Source organism: Tripterygium wilfordii, chromosome 2 (assembly GCF_013401445.1).
Source record: "Tripterygium wilfordii isolate XIE 37 chromosome 2, ASM1340144v1, whole genome shotgun sequence".
Classification (NCBI taxonomy): domain Eukaryota; kingdom Viridiplantae; phylum Streptophyta; class Magnoliopsida; order Celastrales; family Celastraceae; genus Tripterygium; species Tripterygium wilfordii.
Window position 1 is genome coordinate 1,936,338 of NC_052233.1, and position 15,549 is coordinate 1,951,886.

The window sequence follows — 15,549 nt, forward strand, 5'->3', positions numbered from 1 at the left end:
CAGCCCTTTTTTCATCACTTTTCATCCAAACCACAATCAACCTATCAAAATACAAATCAACACATAAATACACTCATTAGTTATTTAAAGGAAGCTTAAGAGGGGGAAATTCCTACCAAAAACAATAGGTATTATCACACCTATCAATGGGTGGTGTGGAAGGTCAAAAAATGATCGTGATGGTCGAGCGTTTCTGTTCTGTGGATTGGCAGCTCCAATCAGTGGCTAGACAGAGGAGCTCTGGTTGGTGGTGGTGGTGGTGCTCTTATGAGAGTGGGAGGGAGAAAAAGAGAGAGGAGAGAAAAAGTGGAAAAGTGAAGAAAGAGAAAGTGCAAGGGAGTGTTTAAATAGAGGTGGAATGCTCATGTGAAATGCCATATGGGATTCAGAAGATTGGGATAAAAATGCTTGGGATATTTAACACTACTGCACTCGACAAAGGAAATTAGGGGAAGGAAGTTAAAATCGTGAAGGAATTTTTTGACTGGTTTAATACTATAAAAATGGGGAATTGTACACAACAGAGTTCACGGCAAAGAGAAGAGAAAGCAAGAAGAAAGTAATTTCGGCAATTGAGTTCCAGAATTGTTGTGTTTTCTTTCCTAGATTTCTATGGGTTTAATCATATATATTTTCTTGTGTGAATCTGACATTAGTAACTAAACTCTTTTTGTTTGGGGGATGATGTAGCCTCCTGATTGTGCTTAATGAGATTAGTTTGACTAATTATTGATTTCTTCATGTGATGCTTAGCTACCATCTAGATTTGATTATTTTGATGCAAATTCTAGTAGATGCCCATGCTGAAATTGAGAACAAATTCTTACAATTAACACCATATTTGCCTAGACATAGATGTCATATTCTAGGAGTTATGTGATCGTTATATAAGTTGTCATTAATCTAATTGCGTTATTGTTAGTTAAACTAATCTAAATGTTATAGATAATTGGAAATGAAGAATAGATGTAGTAAGTTAGATGTCATGACTACTACATGAATTAGGGGTCTTGGTCTTTGACATACATGAAGGAATCGATAATTGACAATTAAAGGATTTAAGTACAATAAAGATGGTGAAATCAAAACCTAGTGCTTTCATCAACTTGATCTCTCCTATAACTATTTGTTTTATTATTTGCACTTTTCTCATAATTTTCACCTTAAATTTCAGCACTTTACAACCATAAACAATCTTTTTTTTTTATTCGATGATTATTATGGTAAAATTTTAGAATTATAATAGATTAATATTCAATCCTCGTGGATTCAACACTTGTATTTGCCAAGTTATACTACCATTGATTCGTACACTTGCGAGTATAAATTGAGTTTTGAATCGCTATAATTTTAGTGATTTGAAATCTCACATCAACTACACTAAACATCATCAACAACACCAGACATTGTATTTTGGAATACTTGATTCGTTATCTTGAGAAAGTTAAAATGATTTCCTACCTGTTCTGTAGTTTGTGCTTCTTGAGGTTTAGTGGCTAATGGAATGAGAGCATACAAACCCGTCGCTTCTTATCCCCAAATAGATACTGAAGTTACTCTCGATTGTTGATGCCATTATTTCGAAACTTTGTGCACCTTTTATCTTGCTGCCATGAACATAGAAATCTGTCAAAGTTTTAAAAAATTACGATAAAACTGGCAGAGTTAACCACACATATGTTTCTAACTAGTCTGTTTAATCACTTGTACTTAATCACATGTATGTTTTTAACTAATTTGATTATTCACAAATAATAATAACATGTATAGCACTGACAAAGTTATTCAATCATAATGAAGATTACATTAATTTTTCGCTCTCACCATTAGTTGTTAGCAACCACCATTTTACCCGTGCTAACCCAACCAAAACCGGTCTCACCTAAAATTAATTTCTCCCACACTCACCAATCCTTTCTCAAGTTGTCCCAATTGTTCTTAAATTGCGGTTGGTCATATAACTTACAAGTTTTCTTGAAAAAAAAGATGATTTTCCTTTGATCATCGCAAGTGAAGTGCGTTTTTGGCCTATCACCGGCCATAAATCTATCAACACAAATTTTCACAAACGCTATTGTCAAAGGCTAATCCTAATGCGTTTTGTTTGTTTGGCTGGCATCATCACCTCCTTGATTCATTGGTTGACTTATTCCTAAACAATCTAAAATCATATATTAAAACAACAAGACACACAAGCATTCAAACATTAAAGAATCAAAGCAAAACCCATAAATGATATATCCCACATCTCAAAAAACTCATTTTAAGCCAAATCTCAAAGCACTGTCATTACAAATGGTCAGTGTTTAACCATAGTTCAAACGTAAGTAGAATTCATTGGTCAAAGTAGACTCAACCAACAATTTAGAATACAAAAATTAAGCAAAGCACTTTTGATACAAGCAATTGACAGAACAAACCCAAGCAAAAACAACCTAATCACATTCGTTTAAATGTTGGCATTCGAGAATGAACAAATTTAATTAAATGAATCTCAAATGGTATAATGGTGAAGCATGTTAATTGAACATGACAAAATTTATAAAAGAGAGATCATGTGTTGACAGAGCATTACAAATTATGAGCATAGAAGTGTTACAAACCTAATTAACATTGCCGCGTGTAATCTTATTTAGGTGTTAAGTCGGTTAAGAGATTTAGTGTAAAAACACCCTTGTATCTTGTTTGGCTTTAGTCTTGATGAAATATATAGAATTTGTTGTTAATTTGCTATACAATTCCTTCTACTGTCATTTCCATTTCTTGTGCTAGGCTTAGGTTTGAAAGGGGTTCTAACATTGGTATCGAAGCTCTTTGATCCTGCCATTAAACCTACTGTTCCCTTTCTACGCATTCCACATCACCAACAATCCACTGCCATGGAGAATCAAGCTCAACTTGATAATCGCATATCAATCATCGAAGGGAAGTTGGAAAGTGTTAGTGTTCTGATATCAAACTTCATAGCTTCTTTGGAATAAAAAATAGATGCACAATTGGTTGCTGGTTTTGCGAAGATCCGACGTGAATTTGGTGCAAAATGATCAAGATCCACAACTAGGTTTTTCAATTCACCAACAAAACAAGAAATCATTCTTAGTTAATCACTATGATGCGTGGTATCCAGATCCGAATGTAATTTCAATTCCAAACCAATTCGTTAGGTCAAAGCGACTCATATCTGATTCAGCGTTGATAATTCAGAAGGTGTTTAGAGGATTTCTGATGAGGAAGATTGTGATGAAAATTGCTAAGATAGGGCGCATGATCGACATGATCGCAAGAGAAATCATGATAGAGAAGATTGTTGAGTTGATGAGACAGAAGGGAGATGACATCGAACGTCGGATTTACAATCAATAATTTTCGAGTAATATCATTAGCTAACGGAACAAGAGTGGCAAAAGTATGTTATCAAAGTGTTTGATGAAATTTCTCAATCAGGTGCACACATGATGTTTGATATAATTCCTCTATCAAGTATGACATCTTGTCCAATCTTCTTAATTGATTCTTTGCAACAAGATGATGGAGGAGGATTTGTACTCGTCATTTTTTTTATCCTGGTGGCCTTAGTAATGAATATTGTACGGAAAATAAGACCTTCTATATTGGAAATTCCTAGTCCAGGTTCATATGCAGAGTATATTCAGTATGCAGTTTTCTATGTAAAAGCTGGTATAGTGATTGATGCCAATGAAGTTTACCTCGTTCTTCAGGTTCTCCATTTCATTTTTCAAAAATGCAGGAAAATCGAAACCTAGAATCTGATTCATTTTTGAAGGATATTTTCCTAGTATTACTGGTTCTAAGAACCAATTCATATAAAAAGCTAGATCTCTCTCAGCTACTACTTTGTCTTCTGAGGAATTGCTAATGGATTCAAGGCACATTACTTCTATAATAACTCTAATATTACCTTCTTGTTCCTTATGATATTTTGCTCTATATAGATTGACAGCAGCATAATGTGTAATGGATTCAACACTGCAATTCTCAAATGCTTTGGAATAACGAGATAGTGGCTGATTTTCAGTTGTGTTACTGTCCTTTTTTTGGTATCCTTGAGGACAAGAATGATCTTCAAGGGAGGAGTAGTTGTTATGAACTCAATTAACATTGTCATGTGTACTCTTGTTTAGGTGTTAAGTCGGTTAGGAGATTTAGTATAAAAACACCCTTGTGTCTTGTTTGGCTTTAGTCTTGATGAAATATACAGAATTTGTTGTTCATTTTCTCTATAATTCCTTCTACTATCATTTTCATTTCTTGTGTTAGGCTTAAGTTTGAAAGGGGTTCTAACAAGAAGAGGGGAGAAACAACAATAAAAGTTAAAATCAGAGCCTCACCGAGCTAGAAGAGACTCCATGCGAGTTTCGAAAGGTGGAGCTTCAATGGTGACCGAATCAAACCAAATGATTGGAAACCTTGTTTGTCAAAAAAATGACGATGTTGATTTGCTAAACTTGAAAATGAATTAAAGAAGAGAAATGATAGAGGAAGAGGATTCGATATGTGTGCTGGTTGATAGGAGATTCGTGTGCTTGAGGGAGAGATGATGATGGCAAAGCGATTGCGAGAAGTACCACTTGTTTGGTGGGGCGGAACTGCCAAGCGGCTCCGCTCCACCAAACAAGTGGAAGAGGTCGAAAATTAGGGTTAACATTTATCAAGAAAGAAATGTAATTATTAAAATTTAACGTGGACAAAAAGGTAAAAAAAGTCTATGTTTTAACGTCAAAATCCGTGTTTTAAAGCAAAAGTGCATTCATGCGTTATGCGCAAGAAAATGTGGTGCCACCCCAATGTACCATACATCAAAACAGGTAAATTTCCCGAAACAGTGCGTTGGCATACACGCACCGAATAGTAACGGTTGAGATTGATTCTTCGGTTACGAATCGGATTTGGACACCCCTACCAAACGTACTCAATTAAGTAAAAATTGTAAAATGAAAAACAATTATTTCCTTTTCCCGCAGAAATGCCAATTTATAAAATCAGAATAATTTCTAACCATTTTGGGGGAAAAAAAAGGAAGAAAACAATTTCCCTGTGTGAATGTCTTCCATAGCCATGCCATTGGAACAGTCGGTCAAGTGAGATTGGATCTGAGCCGTCAATGCCAGCCAAAACCCCAACTTGGAAGAATGGGACCCACCTCTCACAAGAGACGACAGTCGTTGTAAACGAGGTGGCTCTCTAAACCCCCCCTACCACCCTCCCCGCACCCACCAAGACCAAGATCTATCATTTCACTCTCAGCCACCCTTTATAAACACTCGTAAAACCCCCTCACCAAACTCTCTTACCCCTCTCTCTCTTCCTCTCTCTCTGCGTAATTTCGTCGAAAACGAACAGTGCAATACAGAGAGAAGGAGAGGGAGGAAGATTGAATCGAATCCCGGTCGAATTTGATTCAAATCAGATCTTACAAGGATGCAGCAAGCCAACGGCGGTGATCAAAACCCACCACCTCCATCCCAGCACCAGCATCCGTGGGTTCCTTATCAGCAGCATCAGCAGCAGCAATGGATGGCGGCTATGACGTACCCGGCAGCGGCCATGTCTATGATGCAGCAGCAGATGATGATGTACCCGCAGCATTACATGGCCTACTATCAGCAGCAGCAGCAACAGCAATATCACCAAAAACAGCGACATCAAAGCTTTCAAAAACAAGAAGAACCGAAATCTGACGAAGATGTTAGAACTATCTGGGTCGGTGACCTGCAACACTGGATGGATGAAACTTACCTCCATAGCTGCTTCGCAGTCACCGGAGAGGTAAAATCTATTCCTTTTATTCATTTCAATTTTTTTTCTCTGTCCTTTTCATTGTCATGCTAGAGGTGGATAGTTTGGGGCGACGGGATTGGGTATAATAGATTTGCACTCCTGGAATACTACGATGTAGATCTTTGCACGCAATTTATAAATAAAGTCGTGTGTGTTATAAAATGTAAGGGGGATCTATACGGTTGTTAATGATTCAGGAAATCTGTCCAATCTCCCTCCTAAAGGTCGTTTTTTCTTACCCATTTGAGTTGTAGGTGACTTGAGAGTTTATCAAATCTTTGGATCTATGTTGATTGGCGTAATTAAGGCGCGAACTATGATTAGGGATCTTTAAAGAACTCTCTTTCTTTCATTCTCTCTCCCCCCTTCCAAGATGAACATTAATGACCCTTCTTGAACATTAATAACAACTTTGATTAGTTTTTACAAGTCTTGCTTCCAATTACTGCTGTCAGTTTGCTTTTTATTTTGAATGGTTTGGCGTCGTATGCATGTGTTTTTAATGTAGTGAGATTATGATATACTAATTTATGAGAATTCCAGAGTTACAGGAAGTATAAAGTCTTCATATTTTTGCAAAGTAGGATTAACATAAACAAAACCTTCCCTTGACTACGGCAGCACTGAAATTGTAGCAATATTGAATTTTTATATTCACATAAAGGATTATATTTGCTGCATCCCTACTCTATGGAGACCCAGAATCTGATTTTCATAGTTTCACAAATTTTTTAAAAATATGTAACTTGGATGTTGTTATTTGCTTCTATCAGTTCAAGCCCCTGACCACACATCTGCTTTCTGATATTTGAAGTTGTAACATGTGCAGGTTTCTTCTGTAAAAATCATACGCAATAAGCAAACTGGTCAACCAGAAGGGTATGGATTTGTTGAATTTTATTCTCGGGCAGCTGCTGAGAAAATTTTGCAGAGCTACAATGGCTCTATGATGATGCCAAATACAGAGCATCCCTTCCGCCTGAATTGGGCAAGTTTTAGTGCCGGTGATAAGGGTGATAAGCGCACAAATGCTGCTCCTGATCTTTCCATATTTGTAGGAGATTTGGCACCAGATGTGACTGATGCTATGTTGCAGGAAACCTTTGCTAGCAGATTTTCATCCATCAAAGGTGCAAAAGTTGTTGTTGATTCGAATACTGGCCGTTCAAAGGGTTATGGCTTTGTTAGGTTTGGTGATGAAAATGAGAAGACTAGGGCCATGTCTGAGATGAATGGTGTTTATTGTTCGAGTAGACCCATGCGCATAGGTGTTGCAACCCCAAAAAAATCATCTGGATATCAACAACAATATTCTTCACAAGGTATGTAGTAATGCTCTAGCTTAACTAACCATTAGTACCTTGTCTTCCTGGATATGCTCCTACTGATATTATCTGAATAAGAAAGAAAAGGGAGGTTTCTTTCATTTGGGATTTGGGAACTTGGGGAGGGGGTGTAGCTTTTACATCTTGTTCATTGGCGCTTGAGATCTTGGTAGAGAGCTATATACTCATTTGGTTATGTTACTAACAATTCCTTGGATCTGTTACTTTAATATATGAATAAGGTCACATTCAATATTACATGTAAAAGGTCAAATTTCTTTCCCATGGTTTGTAGTTAGGTTTAACTTGTGTGCTTAATGCATTTATGGCCCAGATGTCAGCTATACCTATCTGTGTGCAGCATCCTTACCATGCTCTTTTTTCTACTATTCAAATTTCTGCTCCCCAAACCATCCCAACTTTTCTTTTTTCCGCTTTCCATATTGCGTTTTTTTAGGGACTATTGAGTTGCAAGGGGTCACAGGCTCAATTTTTGGAAACCACTGCTCCACATTTAGTTATGTTACTAACAATTTCTTGAAATAACCTGTTTACAATATGGGAATGAAGTTGTGTACATCTGACTCTTTATCAACCCCCATTTCTACTGTGGGTAGCCAATTAGCCATGTGAATGGGACTCGTACCATTTAAAACAGAAAGCCAACTGGCTTTGTATGATGTTAAACCTTTACTGGTGATGCATTGCTTTGCACTTATATTTCACTTGGTTTTTCTTCGTGTCTTCAAATTCCTTAACCATCTCATTTAGATTTCGTTTAGCTTCCATAATTGGACCACTCTGATGTTCTTGTTAAAATTAGATGACAAAGTGGATGATGTATGCTAAGCAAAGTTCTGTATAATGAAGCTTGGTGATGCATTGCTTTTTGCACTTATTTTTCTCTCTGTGCCTTAAAATTCCACAACTAATTCATTTAGCTTTTGTTTAGCTCTCATAATTTGACTGCTATGATCTTCTTGTTAAAATATTAGTAGACAAATGGATGAGGGTGCTCCGGAAAGCTCTGTAGTAATGAAGCTTTCTAGTTTATTTATCTGAGGAAAAAGAAACTGAACCAACAAAACAGTTTGAAACTTCGAATGGCTAATGAGAATCCTTTTAGTGAATTCTAACTAAATTTTTCTTTATGATCCCTCTTGTTTTTTTTTTTTTTGGATTGTGTAGAAAAAAGGAAACAAGAGAGCCTTCGATGCCATATAAATTCCTTTTAAATTTGTAAAAGATCGCTGGCTTTTTGCCATCTACTATTGGCTTAATAGGAATTGTTTTGTGGATGAGAATTTCCTTTTTGATGTAATTGAGTTGATATTATGTTGATAAAGCTCTTAGGTTGTATTTTGGGTGGCACCAGTTTCTGATCAATGCAACTTCCGTTTTTCCAATTGAATTTTTTTTTCGTACGGATTCACGTCGGAGACCCCAAATTGTTTGCAATATTAGTTTTGATGCTGATGATGAAGAACAAAAAAAGTCACATCACCTCTGCAAAATATCGTCTTCCTACATTAGAACTTGCACCCATTCATTCTGCCTCTCTCTTCCCACTTTTCCTCCCTCTGTATTGCTATTGGTATTGCTCACTTCTCCATATATTAGTGTAACCATCCATCCCCTTGCTTCCTCCTTGTGTACTCCTCTCTCTTCCATTGACGTGGCCACTTCCACCCCTTTTAGGTTATTCTATTTTGAACAGGAAAAAAAAAATATTGATGTGTTTCTGGAAATGTTTTGCTTTGATCTGATGGAGCTAGCCTGTCTTCCCAAGTGTGGAGACCGTGGGGTTCACTTCAGCACTTGTGCATCATCCTCTAAGTCTGCGTCCACCACCATCCAGAATTTAGACTCTTATGACTGCAGTTAAAAGTTTCATATCGATGTATTCTCATGCTATTAAGTGTTTGGATTGACTTGGCCAGTTGGGATGCCTGACAGGGCTGGCACTTCAGAAGGAAAAACTGCTATTGTGGTTTAGCAACCTTAGATGGGGGAAGATATTATATTTTGTCTAAAGGAGAGTACTCTGAAATTGTACAAACAGTTGACCCTCAAGAAGGCATACTGGGCTGTGATTTTGCATAGCCTGGCCTAGAGTCTGTCATTTGTGCATTGTCTCAATGATGTTTTTAAAAAATGATAAAATTCTTGGATCCAACATTTGCTAGTTAAACAAGGATTAGTTCCTGGATCTCATTTGACATGGTACTGCCTTTGGCATGGGTAATATCTTCCTTCTTTGTTTTTTGGAGAACTTTTTGAACTGTAGAGGTTGTTAGATTTAGATTGCTAAAAATTGATAAATTGAATGCGTATTTACAGTTTTAGTTTGATGGATCTAAAACAATATCTATATTCTGTTCAATTAGCTGTGATTTTGGCTGGTGGACATGCTGCAAACGGTTCTATGGGTCAAGGATCCCAATCTGATGGCGAGTTGAATAACACAACGGTGGGTCTTTGTTCTATTCTGTATTATTGACTATATATTGTACCCCATATTTCATCGAGCGTGATATCTTGCAGATTTTTGTTGGAGGAGTTGACTCTAATGTCATGGAGGAGGATCTTAGGCAGCCTTTTTTGCAGTTTGGTGAAGTTGTCTCTGTGAAAATACCGGTTGGAAAGGGATGTGGATTTGTGCAATTTGCTACCAGGTAACTTCAGTTTTCATTTCTTCACTTGTTTCAATGTATGTGGAAATATTATTTCAGCCGTAATCAATATGCTGTAACAAAGTTGACAACTTCTTGCTAGTACTAATCAAGATGAGGAACAGAATTATAGGAAAATGTAGTTATCAGATATTTTGGTTAACTGGTTATGTTGACAAGTAATGTTATAGGATGATATTTTAAAGCCCTTTGTTGTATTAAAAAAACAGCGATACAATGAGCTTGACCTTAATCCACCATGTTGTCCCTGTTGACAGAAAAAGTGCTGAGGATGCACTGCAGAATTTGAATGGTACAGTTATTGGCAACCAGACCGTTCGTCTTTCTTGGGGTCGCAATCCAGGTAACAAGCAGGTACTTTTCTCAACTTAAGCATGTGTTGTTAATATGATAATGTTTAGGGTACAGTCACATTTAGTACCTTTGGTGTTTGCCTTGAAGAATAAGACACGTGTGTCTAATTTTAGAAAGACTACTTTACCTCTTTCAAAGTATAATATGTATATGTGCCCCCCATCCCGCCCACTCTCTCTAAAATCAACCCCAATGCACAACAGCACAAGGTTCCAGCAGTGGTGATGGTCTATGGAAATGGAAAATGTGTATGGCCGTACTCCTGTGTTCTGGGAAGGCTATTTCTGGAGTTTGAACCTTTTTATGCCTCATGCAATGAACCAACTCCCCCTTATTTTTATCAAAGTTATTTTGACTTGTTCCTAGAGCTGTTATTGAATATGAAAGTCGAATGTTTGTTCCTCTGGTAAAAATCAGGACTTCAAATGACCACCCTTACCCATGTTATTCTTTTGTCTTATAATCTGTCTCCTTTACTTTACTTATATCATTATTTTGGTTTTGATAGTGGAGAGGAGATTCTACTAACCAGTGGAGCGGGGCATACCATGGAGGGCAAGGCTACGGTGGCTATGGATACGCTGCTTCCTCAAATCAGGTTCCAAATATGTATGCTACTGCCGCAGCTTCTGGTGTTTCGTAGCCAGGGTAGGGCAATTCGCTACTGCTTGTACTTTGAACTCGCTGAAGGCATCTAAGCTAGACATTGTCTTGATCCAAACTTAGGATGGACTTAGCTGCTTAGGTGGCTATGTCTATTGCTTGCAGAATTTTAAATTCAAACATCTCAAGAGTTCTTTTGAGGATTGTATCGGTATTTTTTTTTTCTCTAGAATTTTGGAGTTTTCTTAATTAGTGGTAGATTTTATTTACTTAAAATTTAATATCTAAACTTGACAAGAATGATATATATATATATCAAAGAGAGTAATTCTCTCATGCGGACTTAAAATAAGGACATACAACTCGGACTTATGTTTTCGCCGTTGATTTAAAACATGTGGGACTTAAAAAAAAAAAGGCTCCACTTGTTATTTTAGTTATCCTCGCCCTTGAAAAGTGGTTTGTATTTTATGTTCTTACTTTAAGTCCGCATAAGACATGTTGTTGAGAGTGTGACCTTGTTGGTACAATGCATCTATCTTAGTTTGCAAAATTGTCTTGTTGAGAGTTTGAACTTCGATAGGTTGAAGTGGAGCTTCAAGTTTCTGAGTTGTTTGGAATGGAAATGAGGGAAAAGGTTATAAGATGTCCGCCCAAGTTTTTCGCAACTGGTGCTATGTTGGTGGGTAAAAACAATGGCCGACTCTAGTTTTCAGAATTATAACTGGTGCTTGGTTCATACCTTTTATTACATACAAAATGTCCAAATGTTCTCGATTGTTTCGTGCCTTGGTCACTTGTGCGTTAACCAGGTATTTCGAGAAGAATGAACAAGAGGTGAGTGTACTGTATACAAATACTTCTAGGGTAAATTCTGAACGTTCAGAATTTTGGTCACTTCCATGTGCAACTCCCTCCGCACTCAGATTTCTCTCTTGTGAGTTCTATCTATCCGTCTTCCGGTGGAATGCAAGTGATTTTGGTTGCCGAAAGGCATGGCTGAACATACTACATCCATGCGCAGGCCTCATCACATGTGGGGTGTTAAATGAATCGCGCACTTTACATCTGAGAATTTTTCGAGACTTATTTAGCCTTATTTTTTATACTTGAAAGTAAATTATTCAAGTTTCAACCGGCAATTCAATTTTCCTAGCTCTCAAGTCCACCCGGTGGGACTGACTAAATAGTATTAGTGGGCACCAATGTCCCAATTTGAACAAACATTTTTGCCCTTGAGCCGACTTGCTATCCAAACTATGCTCCACAAATCTTGTAATAAAGTTGGATTTAGCAGCGGATTTTTATTGGACATCGACTTTTACAGTTCAAGCTTTACGAATCCCAGGCGTGAAAGAAATACACAACTTGTCCTCACAGGCATTTGTTGGATACCACTAGCAGCTTGTTTAGAGATTATATATATATATATATATAGAGGAATTCTCTTATGAAGTCTCAAAATGAGGTCCTAACTTTTAGGATTCATTTTTAGGGTTCAACATTTTTTTTTTAAATTTGGAAAAAATATATTTGTATTTTGATCGGTCTTACGAACCCAATGATATTTTTTTGTTTAAAACAAAAATAATCAAATACAAGTTAAAATGTATATGAAATGTCTTTTGTTTTGTATTCAACCATTCAGAATTAATACGCACTTTTCATATTGAATTTAATTTTCTTTTGGACAAAAAACATATCGTTGCGTTCGTAAGACCAATCAAAATATAAATATATTTTTTCTAAAGTTTTTAAAAAATATTATGAACCCTAAAAATAATACCTCATTTTAAGACCTCATTTTAAGATTTCATAGGAGAATTCCTGACACACACGCAATCAAGATAATTACAAAGAAATACCAAACACTAGTATTGTTGTAAATTGATTTTTCATCGAGAAATGGTGCTCGATCGTAATTGGATAGAAGGTTCCTTTGGAGTTAGAAATTCCAAAAATATGTTATTACAATGTCCCAATTTGAACAAACATTTTTGCAGTGACTTGCTATCCAAACTATGCTCCACAAATCTTGAAATAAAGTTGGATTCAGCAGCTGATTTTTATTGGACATCGACTTTTACAGTTCAAGCTTTGGGAATCCCAGGCGTGATCCACAACTTGTCCTCACAGTCATTTGTTGGATACCCCTTAGCAGCTTCTTTAGAGATTATATATATATATACACACACATCAAGATAATTACAAAGAAATACCAAAGACTAGTATTGTTTTAAATTGATTTTTAGTCAAGAAATGGTGCTCAATCGTAATTGGATAGAAGGTTCCTTTGGAGTTAGAAATTCCAAAAATAGTTATTATATGTTTAATTAACTAATTTCCTACATAAAACATAAGGTTCATGCACACCCACCCACAGTGGACGTTGACATTGGCTGGCATATATAGAAAGATACATAAAATAACAGAACACATGTTCTTAATTAATTATATAACTTGATATATATATATATATATATATATATATATATATATATATTTCATATATTTTCTGTGGGTCAAACAATTATGGGAGAATATTTGTTCCTTGATGTACCAAGCCACCCACCGTTTTTTCCCCAAAGTCAAATAAACAAATTGCACTAGCGCAATTAAGGTAGCATATTAGCATATATATATATATATATGTTTTATATGACTTTAAAGCGATTATTGGTGGCTAATTAGAATCTGAAATAAAATTTTGGGACATTTAATGATCCCTAATTAGTATTTTAAAATGTCCTCAACCTTTTAGAACGCACAAGAAAAGAAAATAAGCATATTTTAACTTAAATTAATCAAATTAAATATAAGAAAATAACCACATTGGAAATGAAGGATGTGCCGATGTGATGATGAGAATTAGATTAAAAAAAGAAGAAGGAGTTAATCCCCAGTTCATATAATGATGACCTAATCTTAGATTCCTGTACAAAATATTTAAATTATTCAAATAAAAAATAGGTTTAATATTCAATTAATAAAATTTTAAAAAAAACATAAAACCAATATTCCTCTACCCAAAGAGCTCTCTCAACGTACAGTTTGTTAATTAAACTGTATGTCAGTCGGCGGCACCAACAACCGTTTGTCATTTGTTTGGCGAAATGACATTTGTCTCAATTAATTGCTTGTACTTGATTTACTTGTCAAAACAAAATCAACAATAAATCTTACATTAGTGTCTTTTAGTGTAAATTCAGTCCACATTTTTTTATGTTTTCACATCTTCTAGATTACATCCATTAATCCATACCAAAAAAAAAAAATTGTTCCGGAAAATGTGCGGAATAATAAACAAAGATTAAACACCACGATTTTTTACGAGAAAACTCAAGAGGGTGAAAATCTCGAGTCTATAAAGTGACTAATCTTGAAACAATCTACTAATAATGAAAAAGATTACAATGTGTAGAACCCTAGTACTTCTAACACTACCCACCTTAATCCAGTGCATATTTCTCACAATAGGAATCTACCTTTGTTGTACCTCATAATCCATCAAGGATTTTTCACATGACGATCTTGTTGGGTGTGCACCTAGATCAAACAATCAAACCAACCTTGATATCTATCAAGGGTCTTCGGGTGATCGTCTAAACATCTAGAGTCCACTAGACAATGTAACAACGAATTTGATATTTGAACACTCACACTCCAATACTCTCTCATCACTTATACATTTGATCTAACAATCAAAATTAAGAGAGAGTAGTAACCACCAGATATCCAAATAACCTAGACGTATCATATCATTTTTTTTACATTTGATAAATATTAATGTATTATCTATATATATTGTTAAATATTAATAATATTAATTAGTATGGAGTCCGCGCAATACAGGAGAATTCCCAACACAAAATACAAATTTCTGTATATAGAAATAATTTTTTTCAATATATATATACATACATGATACATGTTATTGGAATAGAATTTTAGAATCAAATCAGTATTAACATCTATATGTTTATAGAGTCTTTATACATTAATTATGTGAGGATGACGCGATGTTTACGTTTTGCCTTCTAATCTGTTCATAAACTTTGTAAAAAATGTCAATTAATTCGTAGACAATGACGAATTATGATAATTTATGTGAGAAATTAAGTCGTGTGTGCCGCTAATTTAGTTATGTGATTGGCAAAACATCTCACACTCCATTCTCCAACGAGAGAGATGGACTTGAAAAATGAAAAGTCTTAACAACTTCTTTTTTTTCCTCAATGGAATTAAAGTCATCTGGTTTAGTTTGTCTTAAATTTCGTCCTACCACAACATGAAGAATAACAATGCTTTCATAAGAAAATATCGTTTTAATTTTTTTTTCAAACGAGGAGGAGAGATTTGATTTGAACACTGGCTGTCAGAGTGTATCACTCCCGGTTTTTTTTTTTTTTTTGGACACGAGAAGGGAAGATTTGAACCCTGATCATCAAGGTGATACATACGATCCTTACCACTCCAACTAGTGACTTGAGTGTATCTCGGTTTAAATCTTACCAAAACAAAACAAAACAATTTGCAATAGTAATCTGAATATAATTGTCAACTAATTCGTATCAAGATTATTTTGTCACTTGTGAACAATATGTTTTCAAAAATATCACAAGAAAAAATTGACAAGTACTCTCACGGACGTTTATGATTTATTGATAGCCCACAAGCCAACTCTTTATTAATGGCTATTTTTATTATCTTTTGTTTAAGTAAATTGCATTATATATGACTTCCATTGGACCAAAATATTATATTATATTAATTAT

At 35.5% G+C, this 15,549-nt stretch overlaps 1 protein-coding gene across 2 annotated transcripts; it reads left to right on the top strand.

The window, feature by feature from the left end:
• The first annotated feature begins 5,232 nt into the window (after positions 1-5,232).
• On the top strand, positions 5,233-11,044 carry LOC120014237 (polyadenylate-binding protein RBP47B-like). Of its 2 annotated transcripts, none has more exons than XM_038866161.1 (6): positions 5,233-5,787; positions 6,629-7,121; positions 9,512-9,594; positions 9,669-9,799; positions 10,075-10,160; positions 10,680-11,044. In XM_038866161.1, exons 1-6 carry the CDS (start codon positions 5,440-5,442, stop codon positions 10,697-10,699), a joined length of 1,161 nt encoding a protein of 386 aa, XP_038722089.1. In that variant the 5' UTR covers positions 5,233-5,439; the 3' UTR covers positions 10,700-11,044. The 2 variants fall into 2 exon arrangements, with proteins under 2 accessions (XP_038722089.1, XP_038722084.1); XM_038866156.1 differs by having other exon boundaries at positions 5,235-5,787; positions 10,075-10,171.
• Positions 11,045-15,549: the final 4,505 nt, after the last annotated feature.